Source organism: Bactrocera tryoni, unplaced genomic scaffold (genome assembly GCF_016617805.1).
Source record: "Bactrocera tryoni isolate S06 unplaced genomic scaffold, CSIRO_BtryS06_freeze2 scaffold_11, whole genome shotgun sequence".
In the NCBI taxonomy this organism is placed as follows: domain Eukaryota; kingdom Metazoa; phylum Arthropoda; class Insecta; order Diptera; family Tephritidae; genus Bactrocera; species Bactrocera tryoni.
In genome coordinates, this window is record NW_024395824.1 from 18,307,448 (window position 1) to 18,330,846 (window position 23,399).

Here is a 23,399-nt window from a genome sequence, read left to right on the forward strand (position 1 = left end):
CAGTTCACCATCGCCGAAATCGATTAGTTTTGGATCTGACTCTTGACTACTTTTAGTTTTCTTAACGAAAACGACGTCACGACTGATGATTACTTTTCGGCTTACTTGATAGAACAGACGATAACCTTTACTTGTATCCGATCATTATATATTCTTTACCTTTACAACGAAACTTTTTTGTCTGCTTTTTATCGAGGGCCATTGCCGTCGATCCGAATATTTTAAAATGTGCCACACTTGGTCTCTTGCCCACCCACAACTCATATGGTGTCTTATTCACGAGTACTTTGGTTACTGTGCGGTAACGTATATAAGCAGCTGTCTATACTGCTTCCGCCCAAAAGTGCTCACCAAGTTTCGCATAATTTAACACGACCCTAGCCATTTCCACCTATTGGCGCGTTCCGCTACGCCATTCAGCTGTGGAGTATACGACACCGTTAATTGTCTTCAAATACCGTTTTTCTTTAAGTATGACTCAAACACATTCGAAATATATTCGCGCCCATTATCGCTTCTCAGAGTCTTAATTTTAGAACCGGTTTGCTTTTCCGCCATAGCTTTGTAATTCTTTAAACGCTTCGAATAGTGCATCTTTAGTTTTTAGAAAATAAACACACACATAACGCGATTTATCGTCAATAAATGTCGCAAAATAAGGAGAACCATCAATTGATGTCGTATTTATCGAACCGCAAATGTCACTATGAACAGTAGAAAGTAAATCTGTTCCACACTTCTCTGCTGCCTGAGTAAAAGGCCTTACACTTATTTTAGTTTTTGCAAATGTCTTACACACTGTCTCTTTCGGTATGTTATCGATATGTAACACTGACACACTTTGGTTACTTAACATGTCTTTTAAACAATTAAAATTTACGAGTCCGAACCGATTATGCCACTTAAAGTATTATCATAATCTTTTTCTTCTTTTTGTACCACTGTACTAAAACACTTGTTTTTGCCGTATGCATACTCAAATAGTCCGTTATTGTTGAATGCTTTCAATAGAACACAATTTTTGTTGTTTTTGATTTCCACGTAGTCACGCTTAAATCTAAATGGATGCCCACTCTCGATTGCTTTGCTCACTAACACAAAATTCATTTGCAAATTCGGTACATACAACACATTCTTCAACATAATTGTTGTACCGCCGACGTCGACGTCGCCGCGGCCAACTGCTTCTATACATAGGCCAACCTGCCAACCACGGCTACCCACTTGTGTCAAATATTTCAATACAACTACACATTTTTTCTCTATGCACTAACACCAACGCACATTTTCGGGTTATTTTTTGTTTACTTAAATGGGATGAAAAACAGTTTCTTTCATTTCTTGATTTATTTGAATGAGTGTGAAGGAAAAAACATAAGTATCAATAGTGCCAAAAGAAAATCCCAAAAAGTGTAATAAAAAAACGATTGAAAAACGCTTGTCAAAGTGTAAACACAATGGCTACGACAGACTGCAGCGGCACGACAGTGAACTGAAAACGTCGTTGTTCATCTTACTACATGTACATTTTGAGAAGCAACAACAACACAATGGCCGGCATGTACACAAAACAACGCAGTTGTCCATTTTGCATGTACACAATTTCGTTGTGCCAATACCTTTCACTTCAATGAAATTTTAATATTTTGTTCAAAGTGAAGTTTTTTATGCAAAAAAAAAGTAAATAGGTAAATATTTTTGCTTTAAATTATCACTTGTTATTACAAATGATATAATAGATCTATAATATAGCTATTTTATGCTTTTATTTGTAAAATAGCATCAAGTTTGTTAGAGCTGTGAATAATTTTACATTTTACATATTAGTGGCATCACCACTCTACCTCCTCTTTCTATCTTCCATTCTACTGTCAACTCTACTGTCGTCGTACTGTCGTTGGCAAAAATAGGAGGATATTGAAGTTAGCGAGAACGGCAACTGTTGGCCTGCAGTCGTGTAGTCGTGCAGCTGTCAAGATAACACTGCCCATAAGAACGTGTGTATTTTAATATTTGACAGATGTAGTTTGCAGTCTGTCGTAGCCATTATGTTTACACTTTCATTCGTGATCGTACCACCGTAAGGAGGCTCGTACAACAAGAAGGTAAGTAAGTGAATTTTATGTGATTTTTTTTAAATAATTTGCAAATAATTACTTCATTTGTTTTTATAGCATTGGAAATCAGAATGAATTGGAAATAGCAGCAGCAGCAATATCATCAGAAGCAGCAAGTATCAATTGTTAAGTATCAAAATATTTTTTTTTTACACAAATAACAAAAATTAATGCTAAAGCTTAAAATGGGCATAATTTATATCAAAAAAGTTTTCGTACACTAAAGATTATTTATATAAATAACAAGTAAGGAAGGGCTAAGTTCGGGTGTCACCGAACATTTTATACTCTCGCATGATAAAGTGATAATCGAGATTTCATTATACGTCATTTACATATTTTTCAAATACCGTATTTTTGTAAAGTTTTATTCCGGCTATCATCATTGGTTCCTAATGTATGTACTCTCGTCTTATACAGAAAAGGCATCAGATGGAATTCAAAATAGCGTTATACTGGAAGATGGCGTGGTTGTGAACCGATTTCACCCATATTTCGTACGTGTCATCAGGGTGTTAAGAAAATATTATATACCGAATTTCATTGAAATCGGTAGAGTAGTTCCTGAGATATGGTTTTTGGTCCATAAGTGGGCGAGGCCACGCCCATTTTCAATTTTTAAAAAACGCCTGGGTGCAGCTTCCTTCTGCAATTTCTTCCGTAAAATTTTGTGTTTCTGACGTTTTTTGTTAGTCCGTTAACGCACTTTTAGTGATTTTCAACATGACCTTTGTATGGGAGGTGGGCGTGGTTCTTATCCGATTTCTTCCATTTTTGAACTGTATATGCAAATGCCTGAAGGAAAGGACTCTATTGAGTTTGGTTGACATAGCTATATTAGTTTCCGAGATATGTACAAAAAACTTAGTAGGCGGCGGGGCCACGCCCACTTTTCCAAAAAAAACTGCGTCCAAATATGCCCCTCCCTAATGCGATCCTTTGTGCCAAATTTCACTTTAATATCTTTATTTATGGCTTAGTTATGACACTTTATAGGTTTTCGGTTTCCGCCATTTTGTGGGCGTGGCAGTGGGCCGATTTTGCCCATCTTCGAACTTAACCTTCTTATGGAGCCAAGAAATACGTGTACCAAGTTTCATCAAGATATCTCAATTTTTTCTCAAGTTACAGCTTGCACGGACGGACGGACAGACGGACGGACGGACAGACAGACATCCGGATTTCAACTCTACTCGTCACCCTGATCACTTTGGTATATATAACCCTATATCTGACTCTTTTAGTTTTAGGACTTACAAACAACCGTTATGTGAACAAAACTATAATACTCTCCTTAGCAACTTTGTTGCGAGAGTATAAAAAGTAATTACAATAGTTTTAGCGGTTTTTGGCCTACATTTTGTTGCACTTATTGTCCCTAGACATCGATGTAGTGGAGGATGGATTCATGTGTAGAAGTTCACGCAAGTGAGGAAAGTTCTCTGATCGCCATTCACTTGGGAGTGGCCAGAAACGATTCGTTTACACATGGCTCAAGCAGCTCACTACTTCCGGTCTTTGACCAAGTATCCTCTGGGTAGCCTAAGAACATCGGTTTGAAGGCGAGCTAATGTGAGAAGGCGCAACATCACCTGCATAGGGTTGTGCGCTGGGTTTGGGACCTGCCATGTAAAAAAACACCCCCAGTGAATAGGTATAACCAGCCTCGGATGAGAGACCCCTCTTTTGATGACGACCATGGCAAACGAAATAAGGACTACGATTTGAGGGCATGCACCTGGAATGTCCAGTCCCTTAATTGGGAAGGTGCCGCTGCCCAGCAGGTTGATGTCCTCGTAAAAACAGAGGCTGACAGCACCACCGTCCGAGAGATGCGATGGACGGTACAAGGACAGAGACGAGTAGGTCTTTTTACTACAGTGGCCATATAAAAGAGCGCACGTTTGGTATAGGAATCGTGGTGGGAGAGAGACTCCGTCGCCGAGTACTATCATTCACTCCGGTGAATGAACGTCTAGCCACAATCCGCATCAAAGCGAGGTTTTTGAACATATCGCTGATTTGCGCCCACGCCCCGACGGAAGAGAAGGACGATATGACCAAAGATGCCTTTTATGAGTGCTTGGAGCCTACCTATGAGCGCTGCCCCCTCACTATGTCAAAATCGTGCTTGGCGACTTTAACGCCAGGGTGGGCAAAGAAGGTATCTTTGGCACTACGGTCGGTAAATTCAGCCTCCACGACGAAACATCCCCAAATGGGTTGAGGCTGATTGACTTCGCCGGGGCCCGAAATATGGTTATCTGTAGTACTAGATTCCAGCATAAGAAGATTCATCAAGCTACCTGGCTGCCTCCGGATCGAAAAACTACCAACCAGATCGATCATGTTGTGATAGACGGAAGACACGTCTCCAGTGCTTTAGATGTGCGTGCGCTCCGAGGTCCTAACATCGACTCGGACCACTATCTTGTTGCAGCTAAGATTCGCACCCGCCTCTGTGCAGCAAAAAACGCGCGCCACCAAACACAAGGAAGGTTCGACGTCGAGAAGCTGCAATCACAACAGACACCCGAACGATTTTCTACTCGGCTTGCACTCCTGCTCACTGAGAGCACTCGTCAACAACTCGGTATAAGGGAACTGTGGGACGGCATTTCAAACTCCTTACGTACAGCTGCAACCGAAACCATTGGTTTTCGGAAAGTGCAAAAGAACAGCTGGTACGACGAGGAGTGCCGTGTCGCAGCGGAGAGAAAACAGGCTGCCTACCTCGCAACGTTACGATCGACTACTACACGTGCGGGATGGGATAGATACCGAGAGTTGAAAAGTGAAGCGAGACGAATTTGTAGACAGAAGGAGAAAGAGGCTGAAATGCGTGAGTACGAAGAGCTTGATAAGCTGGCCGACAGGGGTATTGCTCGAAAATTCTACGAAAAAATGCGGCGGCTTACAGAAGGTTTGAAGACCGGAGCATACTCTTGTAGAACCCCCAAAAGTGATCTAGTCACTGATGCCCAGAGCTTACATAAATTATGGAGGGAACACTTCTCCAGCCTGCTGAATGGCAGTGAACGCACAACACCAGGAGAAGGAGAACCCGATTCCCCAATCGATGACCATGGAGCAGACGTTCCATTAGCCGACCATGAAGAAGTTCGAATAGCAATTGCCCGCCTGAAGAACAACAAAGCGGCCCGAGCTATTTCAAACACGGCGGCGAAGAACTGATAAGGAGCATGCATCAGCTTCTTTGTGAAATATGGTCAGACGAAAGCATGCCCAACCATTGGAATTTAAGTGTGCTATGCCCAATCCATAAAAAGGGAGACCCCACAATCTGCGCCAACTACCGTGGGATTAGCCTCCTCAACATCGCATATAAGGTTCTATCGAGCGTATTGTGTGAAAGATTAAAGCCCACCGTCAACAAACTGATTGGACCTTATCAGTTGGCTTTAGACCTTGCAAATCAACAACCGACCAGATATTCACCATGCGCCAGATCTTGGGAAAGACCCGTCAAAGGAGAATCGACACACACCACCTCTTCGTCTGAATTTGGTATCCCCGCAAAACTAATACGGCTGTGTAAACTGACGTTGAGTAACACCAAAAGCTCCGTCAGGATCGGGAAGGACCTCTCCGAGCCAAACGAGGTTTCAGACAAGGCGATTCCCTATCGTGCGACTTTTTCAACCTGCTTTTGGAGAAAATAGTTCGCGCCGCAGAACTAAATAGAGAAGGTACCATCTTCTGTAAGAGTGTACAGGTGCTGGCGTATGCCGATGATATTGATATCATCAGCCTCAACACCCGCGCCGTTAGTTCTGCTTTCTCCAGGCTGGACAAGGAAGCAAAATAAATGGGTTTGGCAGTCAACGAGGGCAAGACGAAATATCTTTTGTCATCAAACAAACAGTCGTCGCGCTCGCGACTTGGCACTCACGTCACTGTTGACAGAATCCAATGTGGTTTAACGTGGGTATCTGCCTAAGGAGGCGCAAATCCACGGTGTTTTCTATTACTAGAAACACACTGATCAAAACAATGCGTTGATCAGCGCCCCAAAACAGGAGTGCGTGCACCCGCATCATACTCTGGAGAACCAAAGCATGTGTGCTGGCACACTTACACTTTGGTTCCAAATTGAAAGGGTGGGACTCCCTTTCCACCTTGGTCGGGTTCGAGGCCCATCTGAAACCTCTGCCGTACTCTGGGTCAGGCACGCGGCCGCGGTCCACATTGGACTAATGTCCTTCCTGCATTTAGGTTTAAACCACAGCCACCACGAATCTCCACAAAGGGCCAAAAACCCAATGAGCAGACTGAAGCAAACTTCAGGGGCGGCTGCTCCTCGTGGTACCATGTTTTAGTCTTTGGTGTGACCTGTAGCCCAAGCGCACTTAGGCTACTGCCAGTCGAGCCTCCAGGAATTCCTAAGAACCCGACTGTATAACTGACAAGTGCCTCGTAAAACCCTCCGTAAACGAAATCGTAAACGAAAACACGGTCAAATACCAGGAATAAAAATACAGTGATATAATAACCAGTTTTTACGAGGAATACTATAGCACTATATCTGACATGGACTATGCTGACATTTCGAGGCAAGCCCAGAATGACAGACACAGTGCATGCGGGATTTTAGTCGCCTTTTACGACAGGCATGCCTTGCCGCGAGTATATTTATGGTCCTTTGCCCGTTAGCCACGAATACCGCATTCGATGGAACGATGAGCTGTACGAGATATACGACGACATCGACATAGTTCAGCGAATTAAAAGACAGCGGCTACGCTGGCTAGGTGATGTTGTCCGGATGGACGAAAACACTCAGATGTATGGTTCCCACTCAATTTCTAGTATTATTATTTCCGGATTTTGATTTATATAAATAATCTTTATATGACAGTGCTGAATGAGCGCAACAGAGATGTATGATCACATGTATACGTACGTGTGAGTGGGTAGAAGTTTCTCGCGGCCTATGGCAATCTACCTACTTTACTACTTACTGTGTCTCTGGTTTTTTACCCGCTCATGGCTGGCAGGACTGCCAACCAGATCTTATCGCTAACACTGATATAGTTTTGAAACAAATTGCGGTCGCAACAAAGCTGCGAAGTTGCGCCGCTGTCGCCACGTATGCGTCGAAGACTTATTGCTGTTACAGTTTTTTTAATTTATCATAAATTCTTTCCGTCTTGCTTATACACATTATATTTAGGCTGTCTACACGCGGCCGCAAAATGTCTGTTTTTTCTCCAATTGTAACACTTAAACTTTTTTCTGTTTTTACTGGTACTGGTTTTTGTACAGTTTGTAACGTTTCCTTTGTTCTCGAAATTTTCACGCGCGTTTTAGCATGCATAAGCGTTTCTGTGTTTGTTTCACACTTCATCACCGTTTTGACCTCGTGGCCACACACCACTCCTCACATATCGGAGTGTACTAGCACGCTTTGCATTTGCACGGACCATGACGCGTAACTGACGTCATCCAATCTGGAATAAAGCAGTCATTTTACCACACATAGCGATTAATTTATTCCAGAACACAACAATCGACACATAGTAAACGGTTTTCTTTCTTTCAGTAATCGCCTTTTTCGCCGACACACAGCGACGATGAAATTCAGTTCCAATTACAACCGCCGATATACAGTAAACGTTTTCTTTTGGTAACACACAGAAAATATTTTCTTCTGCCGACACACAGCAAAAATTAAAAAATTCGTTCTTATAACCACTTTTTTCTTTTCTGCCGACACACAGCTTTTTTTCAGTTTGATCAGCGAGATTTTTAAAAATTCAAACTTTATTTCCAACAATTATTTTAGTGTTTTCCTGAAGATAATTAGGTAATAGTACCGTAATTTAAAACATTTTGCAACTTTTTCTATGCTTTGATGAAGTCCACTCAAATGGATTTTAATTACTTTACTTTTAAAGCTCGCAAAATCTGTAATATTTTCCAAATCTTTTGTACACCGATAAATCTTATTATGGCTTGCTATTAATGTCTTATAAAGGTTTTGGAATTCTATGAAGTCGTTATCATTTGGCATAAATATACTTGTAGTTTTATTATTTTTTAGTAAATACTTTTTATTTATTTCTTTGATATATTCTAAAGTTAGACCTTTGGATGTTATAATGATTAAGTTATTTGAAAAAACTTTCGATATTGTGATTGAATCTTTAAAATCTCTAATTAATTTAATTTGATTTTTGAATACATTTAATATTCGTTCTGTTTTCTTAATGCTGCTTTCAGAATCTTCATCGGCGGAATGAATAGTGTCTATATTAGATTCAGATTCTTCTCTAAAGAGGCACTCTCCGATTTTAATACGAGAAAGAGCGTCTACCACAAGATATTCTTTACCTGATATATATGTACTTTAGATCAATATTTGCAATTTTGTGTTTGGTGCCCATAAGTTATGAAGCCATTGTAATGGTCTATGGTCACTGTTTATTATAAATTTCCTGCCATATAAATAAGGTCTAAAATACTTTGTAGCCCAGACCATGGTTAAAAGTTCTTTCTCAGTAATTGAATAGTGCAATTCATGTTCATTGAGTGTGCGACTAGCAAACAAATGGGATGTCTTTGTTGACTTAATATTGCCCCTAATGCTACATTTGACGCATCAATCGTCAGAGTAAATATCTTTTCATAATTTGGGTATGCCAGAATCGGATCGTTTGTAATTAAAATTTTTATAGTGTCTATAGCTTCCACGAAATTCTCATCAGAGCTATCTATTGTATTGACAATTAGTCAAAGGTTATGTTATTTCTGAAAAATGTCGGATAAATTTACGACAAAACCCCGCATAACTAAGAAATTGTTTTATTTCTTTTTCCGTTTTCGAAACGGGATTGGGCTTAATACCTTCTGACGTTATGATATGACTTAAAAAATCGGTTTCTCTTTTGAAACACTCGCTTTTATCCATCTGAATTTTTAGATTTGCTTCGCTTATTCTACGAAAAACTGTGTAGAGATTCTACATGCAATGTTCCTGTAGTGACGTACTGAATACTACAATGTCGTCCAAGCAAACCATGCAATCCCTTCCTATTAATCCACCCAAAACTGTATTCATCAGCTTTTGGAAAGTGGCTGGTGCATTTTTAAGTGCAAATGGCAATCTTAAAAATTCAAAATGTCCACCTTGAGTAGAAAAAGCTATTTTTTCCTATCTGCTGGATCCATTTATGTCTGATGGAAGTCTTGCGATAAATCTATTGTTGAAAAATACATACATACACCTACCTATCATCGATAGTAATAGTATTAAGTTTACGAAAATCAACAACAATTCTCCACTTCTCCTTACCTGAAGCATCTGACCCAAATTGGTTCTGAATATGGGGAATCACTGAGCGAAATTATTTTATTTTCGAGCTTTTCTTTTATTTGCTTCTTTACTTCCAATTTATGAATTACAGGATACCTATAGTATTTTACATAGATTGGATATTCGGGAACACTTTTGATTCTATATTTTATTTTATGAGTAAAGGTAATTTTATTCCCTACTTTGTAAAATATGTTTTCAAAAAGAGCTAAAAGTGTTTCTAATTTATTTAATTCCTCCGAGTTTAGATACTCAAGTCTTAATTTACTGTATTTAATATTATGTTTTTCATTCATATTTAATTCTTGAAGACAATTATTAGCATTTTTACAATTTGATTTATTATTGAAAATATTATAACGAATCCCATACAAATGGATCAAATTATTTTCTAAGTCGACTTTAGCTTGAAGTAGTTTATGTATGTTATGACCAAGTAAACCGTCGCATCTCTTAGAAAAGTTATAAACGAAAAATTGTAATTTTTCATGTTTTCGGCGCTAAACAGTTCTTAAACTGCGTACAGACATACATACATATGTACTTTTCCTGTCGCTGTTGTAAACGTTATTGGTTGAACATGTTCTATATGACCTTTTCGTTAAATATTCTTGTTTTTACTAAAGTAACTGATGAACCTGTGTCAACTAAAAACTTACATTATTTTTTATTTAATTTCAATTCAATTGTGGGGAGTCTTCCGAGGCTGTTAAGTGAAAATTTGTCGTATCTTGTTCCAGTGGTTCAGGATAAGCGAAATGCCTTATTCGAGATTCGTTAGAGCCGTGAATCTTTTTGTTGGTATAAATAGTTGCAGAATTGAAGGGGCTAGGCTTAATTTCTGGGAAATTATTGTTTTACAAATTAGGTTGTCGATTGTTATATTCGTTGTATTATTGAAAAATATCTTATTTTTAGGATGCACATTTTGATTAGAATATGGATAATTTTTTAGATAATCTTTTTGAATAGGATAAAATGGAAAATGATTCATATTAGTTGCAAAATATTCTACGTTGCGATTATTATTATTCATATAATTAGGTAATTTTGAATTTAGGTTAGTATTTTGAATTGTTTTTTCATAAGATAATTTTTTATTATCTTCATAAACATCATTTTCTTCTAATATTTTGATTGCTGACCTAAGGTCAGTAGCAAGATTTGCATTTATTAACTGCAGTTAAATAATTTGGCAATTCTCTCTTTAGTGTTTTCAAAATATATTCGTTATACAAAAATGTCTTAGTGGAACTGGTTTCATTTTTTAATTTTATAACATATTTTACTCTAAACACGTGCCTATTAATTTCTTCACATAGTAATTTTACATTATTGTTAAATCTGATAGTACTTATTTCTAAAATTAATGTTGTAACTGGAGTGTGTTCCCCAAACTTGTCAATGAGTAACTGCCTTAACGTCGTCCAATCCTGTGGTTGTTCTCGTCTTACCACATCTAATGCAGCGCCTCTAAGTGTTCTTATAACAAAATGCAGATAGAACGTTTTAGTTTCTTTCCATATTACGGGTGACCGTGGCATGATGGCATATATACCGTGAATGTACAGTGCCAAGTAATTACGTCGCCATCAAAGGTTGGATGACCTTGATATTTCGAATGTCCAATTCTCTAATTTCCCTTTCCATTTTTTTATTTGTTTCCTTTATTTTAATTGAATTCAATATTATGCTTAAGTCATGCACTTCTTTTTCTATAAACTGTTTTTTTGTGAATATATCTTTCACTTTTTCACTTCCACGTTCTTTAACTGCACGTTGTTTTGAGTTACCGAATGTTTATTTTATGATGTTAAAGTTTTGATCTTTTTTTTTAATACGATACAAATTTTTTTCACGATATTAAACGTTGTCTTTCACTTTTTCACTTCCACGTTCTTTCACTACCACGTTGTTTATAGTTACCGAATGTACGATGTTAAGGTTTTGATCTTTTTGTTCTATAGTATGTAAATTTTTCCTTCACGATATTGTTTTTTTTTCTTTTTTTCACTACCGCGTTGTTTAGGGTTACGATGTTAAAGTTTGGGTATTTGTTTTACACGACGTACAATTTTTTTTGTTCTATGGTATGTATGTAAATTGTAAATTTTTTCTTCACGATATTGTTTTTTTTTCTTGCTAGCTTGAATAGCTACTTTATTTAAAATATATTAAAATTATAAAACTTTTTATCATAAATTTATATTTTCCATAAGCTACCAGGTGGTTATTTGCTTTATAAATAATAAATAACTTTGTGCTTAATAACACTGTGGAACATTTTTGTTATTATTGTCTGGGGGGGTGAGAAATTCCAAGTCAGGGTGATGGTACTAGTTCAGTATAGTAAAACCCTCAAAGGGTTTGGCGTTCGCATGTGTCAGTTGTTTTTTATGACCTTTTAAATTTTTTCCTTATCTTGACGTTTTTTCGCTTAGTTGTAACATTTTGGCAAAAACGTAGTTTAACATAAAAAAAAAACGAACGCTAAACCCTTTGAGGGTTTTACTATACTGACCTAGTACCATTACCCTGACTTGGAATTTCTCACCCCCCAGATTAGCTGTTGTACTGTGTAATGTATTTGAATTTATAAGTTAGATTTTTGAACAATTATTATTGTTGCGTCGTAGTTATTTTATGTAGCAACTTCAAAATACAATGTTTTTAGAACAATTTAATATTGAATTTATAATTATTTTTAATTTTTTTGTTTATTTATTTAAAAAAAAAAACTTTTTTTTTGTTCTTTTTTTTTGATAATACACAAAAAGGTTTTTAAGATTTGAAAATTGCTTTTGCACGATTGCGTGAATTTTAAAAACAGTGTACAGCCTAGGGATGGCAAACTCGATTCCGATTCTACTCGAGAATCGAGTTTTCTCGTAAAATAATCGAGTTTTCGGAATCGATCTTCAGTAGTCGAAGTCGATTAAGAATCGGTTCTTGACATCAGACTTTACTATTAATTAAGTGACCAGTTTCAAGTTATAAGCTTAGTATCCAGCTCTCAAGAAATGTAAAAACTTCATATAAAAAAACGCTTAAGAAATGGTCAAAGTAATCGTTTAAGAAGAAGAAGAGCGTACATACATACATACATACATATTACGAACAAAGTTTATTTTCTTTGTTTATTCTCCCTTGCTCTTTTAATGTGGATCATTCACAATGCGTAACCAGCTGTCAAAATTACATGAAGAAATAATGTATTTTTTTTCCTGAGCAATTACTTGAGAGTTGGATACGGACCTATACATACTACATACGAGCACAAGAAAACTCGCGATTCTTAATTCTTGACGATAAATTTATTAAAATGGCGCCTAGCGCTGTATGGATTTACTTAAAAAAAAAACAACGGGTCGAATATCCAGTGTCACCAATGTGGAAAGCAACTGAAATATAATAATAGTACGTCTAGCTTAATCAAACATCTCGAAAAATCACATAAACTTTCCTCAAATGCTTCTAATCCTAATCAAAATCGCACATTGAGTGAAAAAGAGTCAGAGAGACCAACTTTCCAAGGAGCTATTGATCGCTGTATAAATAATGCAAGTTCCTTCTCAGGTGAAGTTTAATCGAACGAAAATTTTTATATCTTAACATTTATCTATATTTTTGCAGCGGGTGGTCATCGTAATAAGGATGCAACAACGTCTCTCATGTACATGATTGCTGTCGATAATCTTCCTTTATTCACGCCTGAAAAAAAGGCTTTAGAATGTTTGTAAAAAATTGCAGCCTCTTTATCAACCTCCATGTGAGATTACTATCACAAACCGAATGAAAGCAAAATATGAAGAATTAAAATTGAAAGTTAAAGAAGAATTGAAAAAGGCAGATTCTATATGTCTTACCACAGACATTTGGACTCATCAGCACACAATGTGCAGTTACCTTGGTATAACTGCTCATTATTTGAAAGGTAAATTTTATTCTTAAATTATATGATTGCTGTTATTTAGTATAAAATTATTGGATTGTTAATTAATTATACCCCGTTTTTTCAGATTATGAAATGACTTCTTATGAACTTGGTGCGTACTATTTAACCGAACGAAAAACAATTCCATATTTAATAGAAAGATTAAATGAAATCTGTGAAGAGTGGGGGATTGATAAAAATAAAATCAGTGCGGTGCTGTCAGACGGAGGAGCTAACGTAAAAGGGGCTATCAAAAAACACTTTGGTGAAGCAAAACATGTTTCATGTATTGGTCACACTCTCAATAATGTTGGACAAAGTCTTATTGAAGTTGATATTACACAGCCGGCATCTGAATCTGATGAAAGTGAGATGCTTAAATCCCTCGATGAAAATGATAGTGATACTTAAAATATCTCGGATCATAATCAGAAATCACAACTAAGAAATTTACTCGTCAAGGTTAAAAAAAATAGTTAATTTTTTTAGATGTAGTGAAAATGCTTCTCGAGAATTGAAAATTTTACTAGAAAAATCCGGAAAACCATCGTTAAAATTAATACAAGAAGTTAGAACTCGCTGGAACTCATGCTATTAGATATTGGACCGTTTTATTAATCTCGCTGATTACGTGAATAAAGCTCTTCTTAAAGTTCAAAGAGATAAAACTTCACGATCAAAGCCACCAGATGATTTATCAGGTGATGATCTTGATACGCTTATTGAAATAAAGGGTGTTTTGTATCCTTTGAGGTTTGCTACACATGAAGCTAGTGCAGATAAGCACGTGACTTTGAGTAAATGTAATCCACTGGTAAAAGGACTTCAAGAAGTAAGTATTTTTTTGTTTTTACTATTTATCGTTTTATATAATACATTTAAAGTGAGGTGATCTGATTTTTAAAAGTAATTACTATCATAAAAAAATAATAGATGAAAAGAATACTATCATAAAAGAATAATTGTAATTAACTGTATAATTTTTATTTAATTTTTTTTTTGCAGAAAACAAATCAGCTTAATCCCATCACGACAGTTGGTAAAGAATTAAAGAAAATGTTAATGGCTGAATTAAAGCAAAAATTTTCCAACATTGAGTCTGCTAAAGTGTATCACATCGCAACGCTTCTTGATCCTCGATACAAAAAAATTGGTTTACAGAGTATCCTTAGTTGTTCACGTGCTATAGAGACTGTGGGTACGTCATTGACATTGGAAAATTTATTAAACTATAGGGAAAAATTAATTTTTTTTATTATTATAATACTTTAAATATTAATATGTTATTGGAATTTTATACGTATAGGTTCACTGGTAAAAGAGGAGGTGAAAGTGTCAAAAAACTTAGCTATTGAGTGTGATAGTCGGCTAGCTATTGAAGATCAACAGTCATCAAACAAAGATAAAAATTTCTGGGATTTTTGGATCAAGCTGTACAATCGAGTAATCAATACAACGAAATGATGAAGCGGGTGGAGAACCATTTGAATTAAGGCAATTTATTAAACGGCCGATAGTAGATAGAGGTATTACACCAGATCCATTACTTGTTTGGAAAAGTATCGAAAATGAGTATCCTCACGTGTCGAGGATTGCAAGAAAATACTTATCAATTGTTGCGACTTCAACACCTTGTGAACGTTTATTTTCGCATACTGGGCTACTGAGCCACTGCTAACTGCTAATCAAATTCGCAGCCGGTTAACGCCAGATCACTTAAATATGCTTCTGTTTTAGCTTATTGTTCTTTTACTTATTTTAAATTTATTTAAAAACATATTTTATTAAACTTCTTTAAACAACTTGAATTATTTAAAAAAAAAATTAAATGAAATGTAATGATCTTGGTACCTTATTTATAAACAAAACAATATAATTGTTTTTAACTATTTTTGTGTTTTATTTAATCGATTTGAAATATTCATTCAATTTATGCCTTGTGATTTAATAAATAAATTTTTGTCCTTTTAATTTAAAATCGATTAGAATCGAAAGAATCGATTTTTGCCCCCGGATAATCGATTCTTAGAATCGAAAAATATAGAAAACAAGTAAGGAAGGGCTAAGTTCGGGTGTCACCGAACATTTTATACTCTCACACGATAAAGTGATAATCGAGATTTCATTATCAGTCATTTACATATTTTTCAAATACCGTATTTGTGTAAAGTTTTATTCCGCTATCATCAATGGTTCCTAATGTATATATTATACAGAGAAGGCATCAGATGGAATTCAAAATAGCGTTATATTGGAAGAAGGCGTGGTTGTCAACCGATTTCACCCATATTTCGTACATGTCATCAGGGTGTTAAGAAAATATTATATACCGAATTTCAGTGAAATCGGTGGAGTAGGGTTTTTGGTCCATAAGTGGGCGACGCCACGCCTATTTTCAATTAAAAAAACAAGCCTGGGTGCAGCTTCCTTCTGCCACTTTTTCCGTAAAATTTAGTTTTCTGACGTTTTTTGTTAGTCGGTTTACGCACTTTCAGTGATTTTCAACATAACCTTTGTATGGGAGGTGGGCGTGGTTCTTATCCGATTTCTTCTATTTTTGAACTGTATATGCAAATGCCTGAAGGAAAGGACTCTATTGAGTTTGGTTGATATAGCTATAGTAGTTTCCGAGATATGTACAAAAAACTTAGTAGGGGGCGGGACCACGCCCACTTTTCCAAAAAAATTACGTCCAAATATGTCCCTCCCTAATGCGATCCTTTGTGCCACATTTCACTTTAATATCTTTATTTATGGCTTAGTTATGACACTTTATAGGTTTTCGGTTTCCGCCATTTTGTGGGCGTGGCAGTGGGCCGATTTTGCCCATCTTCGAACTAACCTACAAGAAATACGTGTACCAAGTTTCATCATGATATCTCAATTTTTTCTCAAGTTACAGCTTGCACGGACGGACGGACGGACAGACAGACATCCGGATTTCAACTCTACTCGTCACCCTGATCACTTTGGTATATATAACCCTATATCTGACTCTTTTAGTTTTAGGACTTACAAACAACCGTTATGTGAACAAAACAATAATACTCTCCTTAGCAACTTTGTTGCGAGAGTATAAAAACAGTCAGAATCGAGAATCGATTCTGTAACCAATCTTGACATCCCTAGTACAGCCCGACACGTGTTTCAAAGTAACTGTGTGGGTTTTTATTTAATCAAGGTCTTTTACGCAGATCCTACTGACTGCGCCAGTAAAATTATTTCTTTTTTAACAAAATAGTTTCTAAAAATAATGAAGAAATGCACAAATGACTTAAGGTGACTTAAAAGATCCCGTGGTTACTAGGCTTTTTTTTATTCAGGATCTTTTACGCAGATCCTACCGACTGCGCCAGTAAAATTATTTCTTTTTTAATAAAATAGTTTCTTTTAATTTTTTAAAAAAATTGTTTTTTATTAAATAACTAGAGGACCCGTCCACGCTTCACTGTGGCTGATACATAGATAATACTACTACTACCATTAATATGATTTCTATTAGTTGGATTATAACTATTAGTTAATAAGATATAGCATTTTCGTAAAGCTACTTGTGTTAGTTTACAAAAAAAGGATCATAAAGCATTGCGTGTGTTAATAAAGTATTGCTTTTTTTGGGGAAAATGCTGTTGAATTTGGGCTCAGGGAAATCCACGGTTGAAAAGATATTTGCTAAGCTAGAAACAGGCGAAATGAGCAAAGTAGGTGCCTCGCAAGTTCATAATCCAACAAAACCAACGAATAACTGATTCTGAGAAGTGTTTAAGTGCTCTCTAATCGGAATAAAGCCGAAATTTTTCGTCAGTGATACAAACCTGAATTTTGAACAAATACTTAATATATGAAAAATAAATTTTGTATTTATGAGTTGTATTAAATTTTGATATAAAGAGATAAAAGGTATCCTATTACCCTGGTTCTAAGCTACCTCTCCACCAATTTTCAATCGGTTCAGCCGTTCTTGAGTTATAAATGCTGTAACTAACAACAACATTCTTTTATATACATATATAGATGTGATGTGTTTTTTATTACTGTTTTTTTTTTGAAGAAATTTTGAAAAAATGCTTATTATTTGAAATATAATTTTTGTATTTATGAGTTGAATTAAACTTTGACATAGAGAGATAAAAGGTATCCTATGTCCTTACCCTGGTTCTAAGCTACCTCTCCACAGTGATGGATTACCGCCTAGGCCCGTGAGGCCCGGGCCTAGGGCGGCACTATTTGGCGGGCGGCAAATTTTTCAGAATGTCAAAATTTTAAATCTGATATAATGTAACGACAATACATTAACTCGTAATAAAAAGTCACGTCTGATATTTTTTTTGCAAACAAATATTTACTTTCAAAAAAAGTGCCATTTGAATGAAAACCTTTAAAGAATGCAATATTTCAATAAACTGATTCAAAAACCACGCGCTGCGAAATAACGGAACTTATTGAACAGTACTTATGACTAGATCAGTGTTGTCCAACGTGACTGTGTGCACGTTATGCTTGTGTTGGTTATTCTAGCGTCAACTGATCGCAAAATTCTCCTTTGCTTGCCTACGAAGTTGAATACAGTAGCACAATCGTGCTTTCACAGACATTTGTCGCGACATGTTGGTGTGAGGTGTCTGGCACTGTCCGTGTGCTATTGTGCGCAAATGCCGTGGACAACGCTGGACTAGACAGATTAAGTAAAAAAAAAATAAATACCGTTCAAAAATATACCGTTTTTCGCAAATAAATACGTATTTCGCGAGTCGCACAGAAAACAAGAGCGCTGCGTGCAGTATGTATTGACAGAGGTTTGACTTTGCTTTATTTTACGCATAATACAACGAATAAATTATTTCAGTTTTATGAAAGCCGTTCAAGTGTAAAAGTCTCATAACATTATTATTGTCTTTCTTACCATTGAAAAATTCAATTATTACTTTGAGTTACCCATTTTTTTTACTAAGTTGTCGAGGTTCTCTGAATTTTTTATTAGCAATGAGTGATTATCCAAAAAGATTGAGCGGTGCGGAATATCGTAAAAGGAAATCAGAAAAATCATCAAAACAAGAAACTTTACTGAATCAAATTCCAAAAATGTCTAATTTTATGATAAGATCAGAAAAACTTGTAAGTGAAGATCAGCAAGCATCAGGTTCATCGGACGTAAGTATTTTGATACACTTGCACTTCTCGAAAACGAAGTTGGCGGCAAAAAGACTTTGATACTAACGTTTTTGAAAGCGTCTGGAGTGCGGCAAAGGCATCAGGCGAAGATGCCGCCCACTTAGTATCCGCTGTGCAAAAGGAGCTAGTTGCAGCATGCGATGCAACTATGCGCAGGACGAGACACAACATAAATAGGAAGCCGGTGTACTGGTGGAACGACGAAATCGCCAGGCTGAGGAAGCTTTGTCACTCAGCTAGACGCCGCCTACAGCGTAACCAGGGAGGTGATAACGAAATCAGACTCAGAGAATCATTTAAATATCAAAAAAAGCTCCTGAAGTCAGCCATTATCCGTAGTAAGAGATCCTGCTTCGAAAAGCTCTGTGAAGAAGCGAACATAGACCCTCTGGGGAACGGCATGTCAAAATTTGTATGACGAAGTTTAAAAATAAGTCTCAGCAACCTAAGAACGCATCCTTTATGAAAAATGTTGTCGAAGCGTTATTCCCAACACATGCCTCAATTTCCTATATTAAACGAAACGAAGCTACGGAGCCACCTATTAGTCACAGAAGACGAATTATTGGCTATTGCGAAAAAAATCAAAACTCTAAAGCGCCCGGAATAGATGGTATACCAAATAGAGCCCTTAAAGAAGCTATAATCTCTAAGGCCCAGCCTATTTGTTAATATGTACAATGCGTGTATGTATTAGAAGAGGTGTTCCCTGATCCGTGGAAAATACAGCGTCTGGTTCTACTCCCAAAGCCAAAAAGCCACCAGAAGAACCTTCATCTTATCGACCTCTTTGCATGCTCGACACAATTGGGAAAGTGTACGAAAGCATTGTAAGAAACCGCTCGGAGTTATAATCCAAAAGCCGGTGGATTATCAGAGAGACAATACGGCTTTATTAAAAAGAAGTCCACTATTGACGCATTAAGAGAAGTAGTTGATACTGCAAAATGTGCAATAAGTGGAAAAAGATGGAAAGGTGGCTGGAAAAAATACTGCGCGCTAATAACCCTGGATGTGAAGAATGCGTTCAACTCCGCAAAATGGGCAAACATAATAAAAGCTCTACACGATATAGATGCTCCTCATTATCTGATAAATATTATAATGAGTTATTTCCAAAATAGGATATTGCTATACGATGACGGACGAGGGCACTCAGAGCTACACTATCTCCAGTGGAGTACCGCAAGGCTCGGTTTTAGGCCCGTTGTTATTTAACCTAATGTACGACGGGGTGTTAAGAATACCGCAACCAAAAAATGTGAAAACAATCGCTTATGCGGATGACCTCGTAGTGGTAGCTGTAGCTAAACATCTGGATGACCTCCGGATCAAATGCAATGACAGCATAAATGGTCTGCGCCGATGGTTTACTACTAAGAGTCTAGAGCTGGCTGAGCAGAAAACAGAAGTCCTGCTTATAAGCTCAAGGAAAATTGAGGAGAAAATATCGCTGACCATAGGAGAATGTGAGATTACTTCACAGCCGCAGTTGAAGTATCTTGGGGTAATAGTGGACTCAAGACTCAAGTTCAAAGAACACTTAGTAAAAATGCGACAAGTAAAGCTAATAAAAAATATATAATGCGTTATCTAGAATGATGGCAAATAAAGGCTGTGTGCGTTCCAGCCGACGATGTTTAATAGCTAAGGCAATAAGTTCAGTGATCCTGTATGCGTGCTCGAATATGGATACAGGCGCTGTAGAAAACAAAATCATGCAAGACCAATTAACACAGTGCATAGGCTTTCAGCAATACGAGTGATAAGTGCTTTCCGAACCATTTCAAATGACGCTGCTGAGGTATTAGCCAGTATGGCACCGATTGACATCCAGGGAGACGAATTCGCACGAATATATAACTTATCAGAGACGTCTACCACAGCAAAAAGAGAAGAGAGAATAAAAAGCATTGCAATGTGGCAGCAGCGGTGGCAAACTTCATGCAAAGGACGGTGGACCTACCGACTGATTCCGGACATACACTCGTGGATAGGTAGGCAACATGGAGACCTGGATTTCCACCTTACCCAAATACTCAGTGGGCATGGTTGCTTCAGAAGCTATCTATTCAAATATCGTCATGACTTTAGTCAATACTGTCCGACGTGTACAGAGTGTATAGAAGACTCTGAACACGTGTTCTTTCATTGCCCCTGGTTTTCTAGTATAAGGGAAAAGCTGAAAACCACCACTGGAGGTAGTATCACGGTGGAAAATTTGACAGCTCTTATGTGCGAGTCCTCTGTAAAGTGGAATGCTGTCAGCGAAGCGGCAAATCAAATAATGACAAAATTGAGACATTTAGAACAGATTTGGCGTCAGTCAGTCCGTGCAATAGAGGAGACTTAAATGTCTTCTTCTCTCCCATGAAGTAGTACTTTGTCCAGTGGTCCCGTCGAAGAGACATGAGATGGGAGTAAGTTAGGTTTAGCGCATTCCGGCTTTCGATGCTTCCTCCTACTTTAAAAAAAAAAAAACACACTTGCAAGTGTTTTTTTTTTAAATATACCTCTAAAAAAAGATTAAAAATAATTTTTCATAAATTGAACTTTTAGAGAAAGTAAGTATTTGAAATATTGAGAATTGATTTTTTTTTAATCTTTTTGTCTAATCAGGGAAAATTTTAATTTCAAATATGAATGAATTAATGTCCGTGGCTAAAAGATTTTTTGGTTTTTAGCCGGGATTAGATGACACTTCAGCACAAGATACCAAACAAATACAATCGAATCCTCCTTTATTGCAAGATACAAATACAAACAAAACGTCGTCAACATTACTTTCATTAGAAAATGCGGAAGAAAGTCAATCAACAAATGTTTCAATTGAGTGGTGATCCTTTTCTGTGGAATATAAATGATGAAACACGAGATTTTATAACTATAAACGGTTTACCACAAAATAATGTAACGGATTTTAAAAATTCACGAAATTTGTATATTGATAAAATGCGATTTTGTTCTAAAAGCTTATTCCAACGTAATTTAAAGAACGGAGAAATTCAACATCGTGGGTGGTTAATTTATTCAGAAAGTAAAGGATCAGTATTTTGTGCTCTATGTTTACTATTTGGTAAGAGTGGTGAAGTAAACGCTTTTACTGGTCAAGGGTTTAGAGATTGAAAAACTCAAAAGCGCGCATTGAAGTTCATGAAAATTCTGACTTTCACAAAACTAACATTAGTCACTTCAAAGCTCGAGCTGTCATTCTAGGCCGTGTTGATCAACGTTTAATGGAGCAGCTCGCTGAAGAAATTTTATACTGGAAAAAAGTTTTTCATCGATTAATTGTGATAATTAAATCTCTCGCAATAAGAGGGCTGTCATTAAGAGGACATTCAGAACGAATTGGAGATCCCCATAATGGAAATTTTTTAGGTTCAGTCGAGCTTCTTGCTAAATTTGATCCGTTTTTATCAGAACATTTAAAATTATATGCGCACCCTGGCCGTGGAAATACTTCGTATTTATCTAAGACAATCTACGAAGAAATCATATTATTAATTCAAAATAAAGTATTGCACCATAATTCTAAAGAAGTGCAATCTGCTAAGTATTTTGGTGTAATTGTGGATTCCACGCCACGTTGATCAACTCACGATAATTATTAGATATGTACGTAACAATGGTAAAATTGTCGAAAGATTTCTGGAATTCATTCCAAATACTGGCCATAAGGCTAAAGATATTGAAGATTCCTTGTTAAAATCTCTTGAGGATAATGGTTTAAATATAATGAATTGTCGTGGTCAATCTTACGATAATGCAAGCAACATGTCAGGTTTATATTCAGGAGTGCAAGCACGAATCAAAACAACGCCACGTAGCGAAAACAAGAAACGACTGGCGCGCTGCTGTTAACTCGGCTATAATCGCGTAAGCGGTTTCTACGCCAATTAAGAAGAAGAAGAAGAAACAGCAATTCTAGTAATTGTTTGGAATGCAATTTTTAATCGCTTTAATGCTGCGAGTAAGAAGCTTCAGGATTCTCAAGCTGATTTATCATCTGTGATAAGAATATATAGTTCTTTGGCATTATTTCTCAAAGCTATGAGAGAAAAACAATTTTCTGATTATGAAAAAAAAGCTAAAGCACTATCTGGAGTTCAGAATTATTACCACTATGACACTCGTCGTAAAAAAACCCGAAAACTTCAGGCTGACGAGTCACGGGAAAATGAAAGAACAGCTTTATCTGGAGAAGAAACTTTTCGAACCAACGTTTACTATCCAATTTTAGATACTTTAAGTGTACGATTGACAGGACGAAAAAGTGCTTATCATAATCTTTACGAAAAATTTAATTTTTTTGACAATTTATATGAAATAGATATCAATGAATTAAAAATTCGCGCAGATGAATTAGTTACTAAGTATTCTGATGATTTGGAAGATACTTTCGCGAATGAATGTATTTATTTGCACTGTCAACTCAAAGATTCTCTAATGAACACAAAAGATATTCGTTCCACGCAAGGAATATACAATTTTTTGCATTCTCAAAATCTTCAAGATGTTTATCCAAATGTAGACATTGCTCTTCGTATTTTTTTGAGTATTCCGGCTACGAACTGTTCAGGAGAAAGATCTTTTTCCACCTTGAAAAGAGTCAAAACGTATTTACGCGCAAGTATGGGCCAAGAGAGACTCAATGCTTTAGCACTACTATCAATTGAAGCCCAACTAGTTCAAGAAATTGATTACAACGACATAATTGATTATTTTGCTCAGACGAAAGCCAGAAAGAAGATATTTAAAACTTAAGTTATATTATATATTTAAGAAAACTGACTGTACTGGCTGACAACATAAATTAATATTTATTTGTATTGTTTAA

At 36.6% G+C, this 23,399-nt stretch overlaps 2 protein-coding genes across 9 annotated transcripts in view; one reads left to right on the forward strand and one right to left on the reverse strand.

Annotated features, from left to right (window-relative positions):
* The window catches only part of LOC120779502, a 288,110-nt gene that overhangs the window by 256,986 nt on the left and 7,725 nt on the right, over positions 1 to 23,399 (reverse strand). The window lies entirely within an intron of this gene.
* Positions 18,261 to 21,426, forward strand: LOC120779503. The gene is made up of 2 exons (XM_040111807.1): positions 18,261 to 18,538; positions 21,244 to 21,426. The coding sequence occupies exons 1-2, from the start codon at positions 18,371 to 18,373 to the stop codon at positions 21,397 to 21,399; spliced, it is 324 nt and encodes a 107-aa protein (XP_039967741.1). The 5' UTR covers positions 18,261 to 18,370; the 3' UTR covers positions 21,400 to 21,426.

Bases quoted from the DNA above. Each gene is read 5' to 3' on its own strand.
- LOC120779503 (XM_040111807.1), top strand. From the start codon at position 18,371: ATGAGTGATTATCCAAAAAGATTGAGCGGTGCGGAATATCGTAAAAGG. The intron at 18,539-21,243 runs GTAAGTATTTTG...TTTGGTTTTTAG, and splicing joins AAGCATCAGGTTCATCGGAC to CCGGGATTAGATGACACTTC.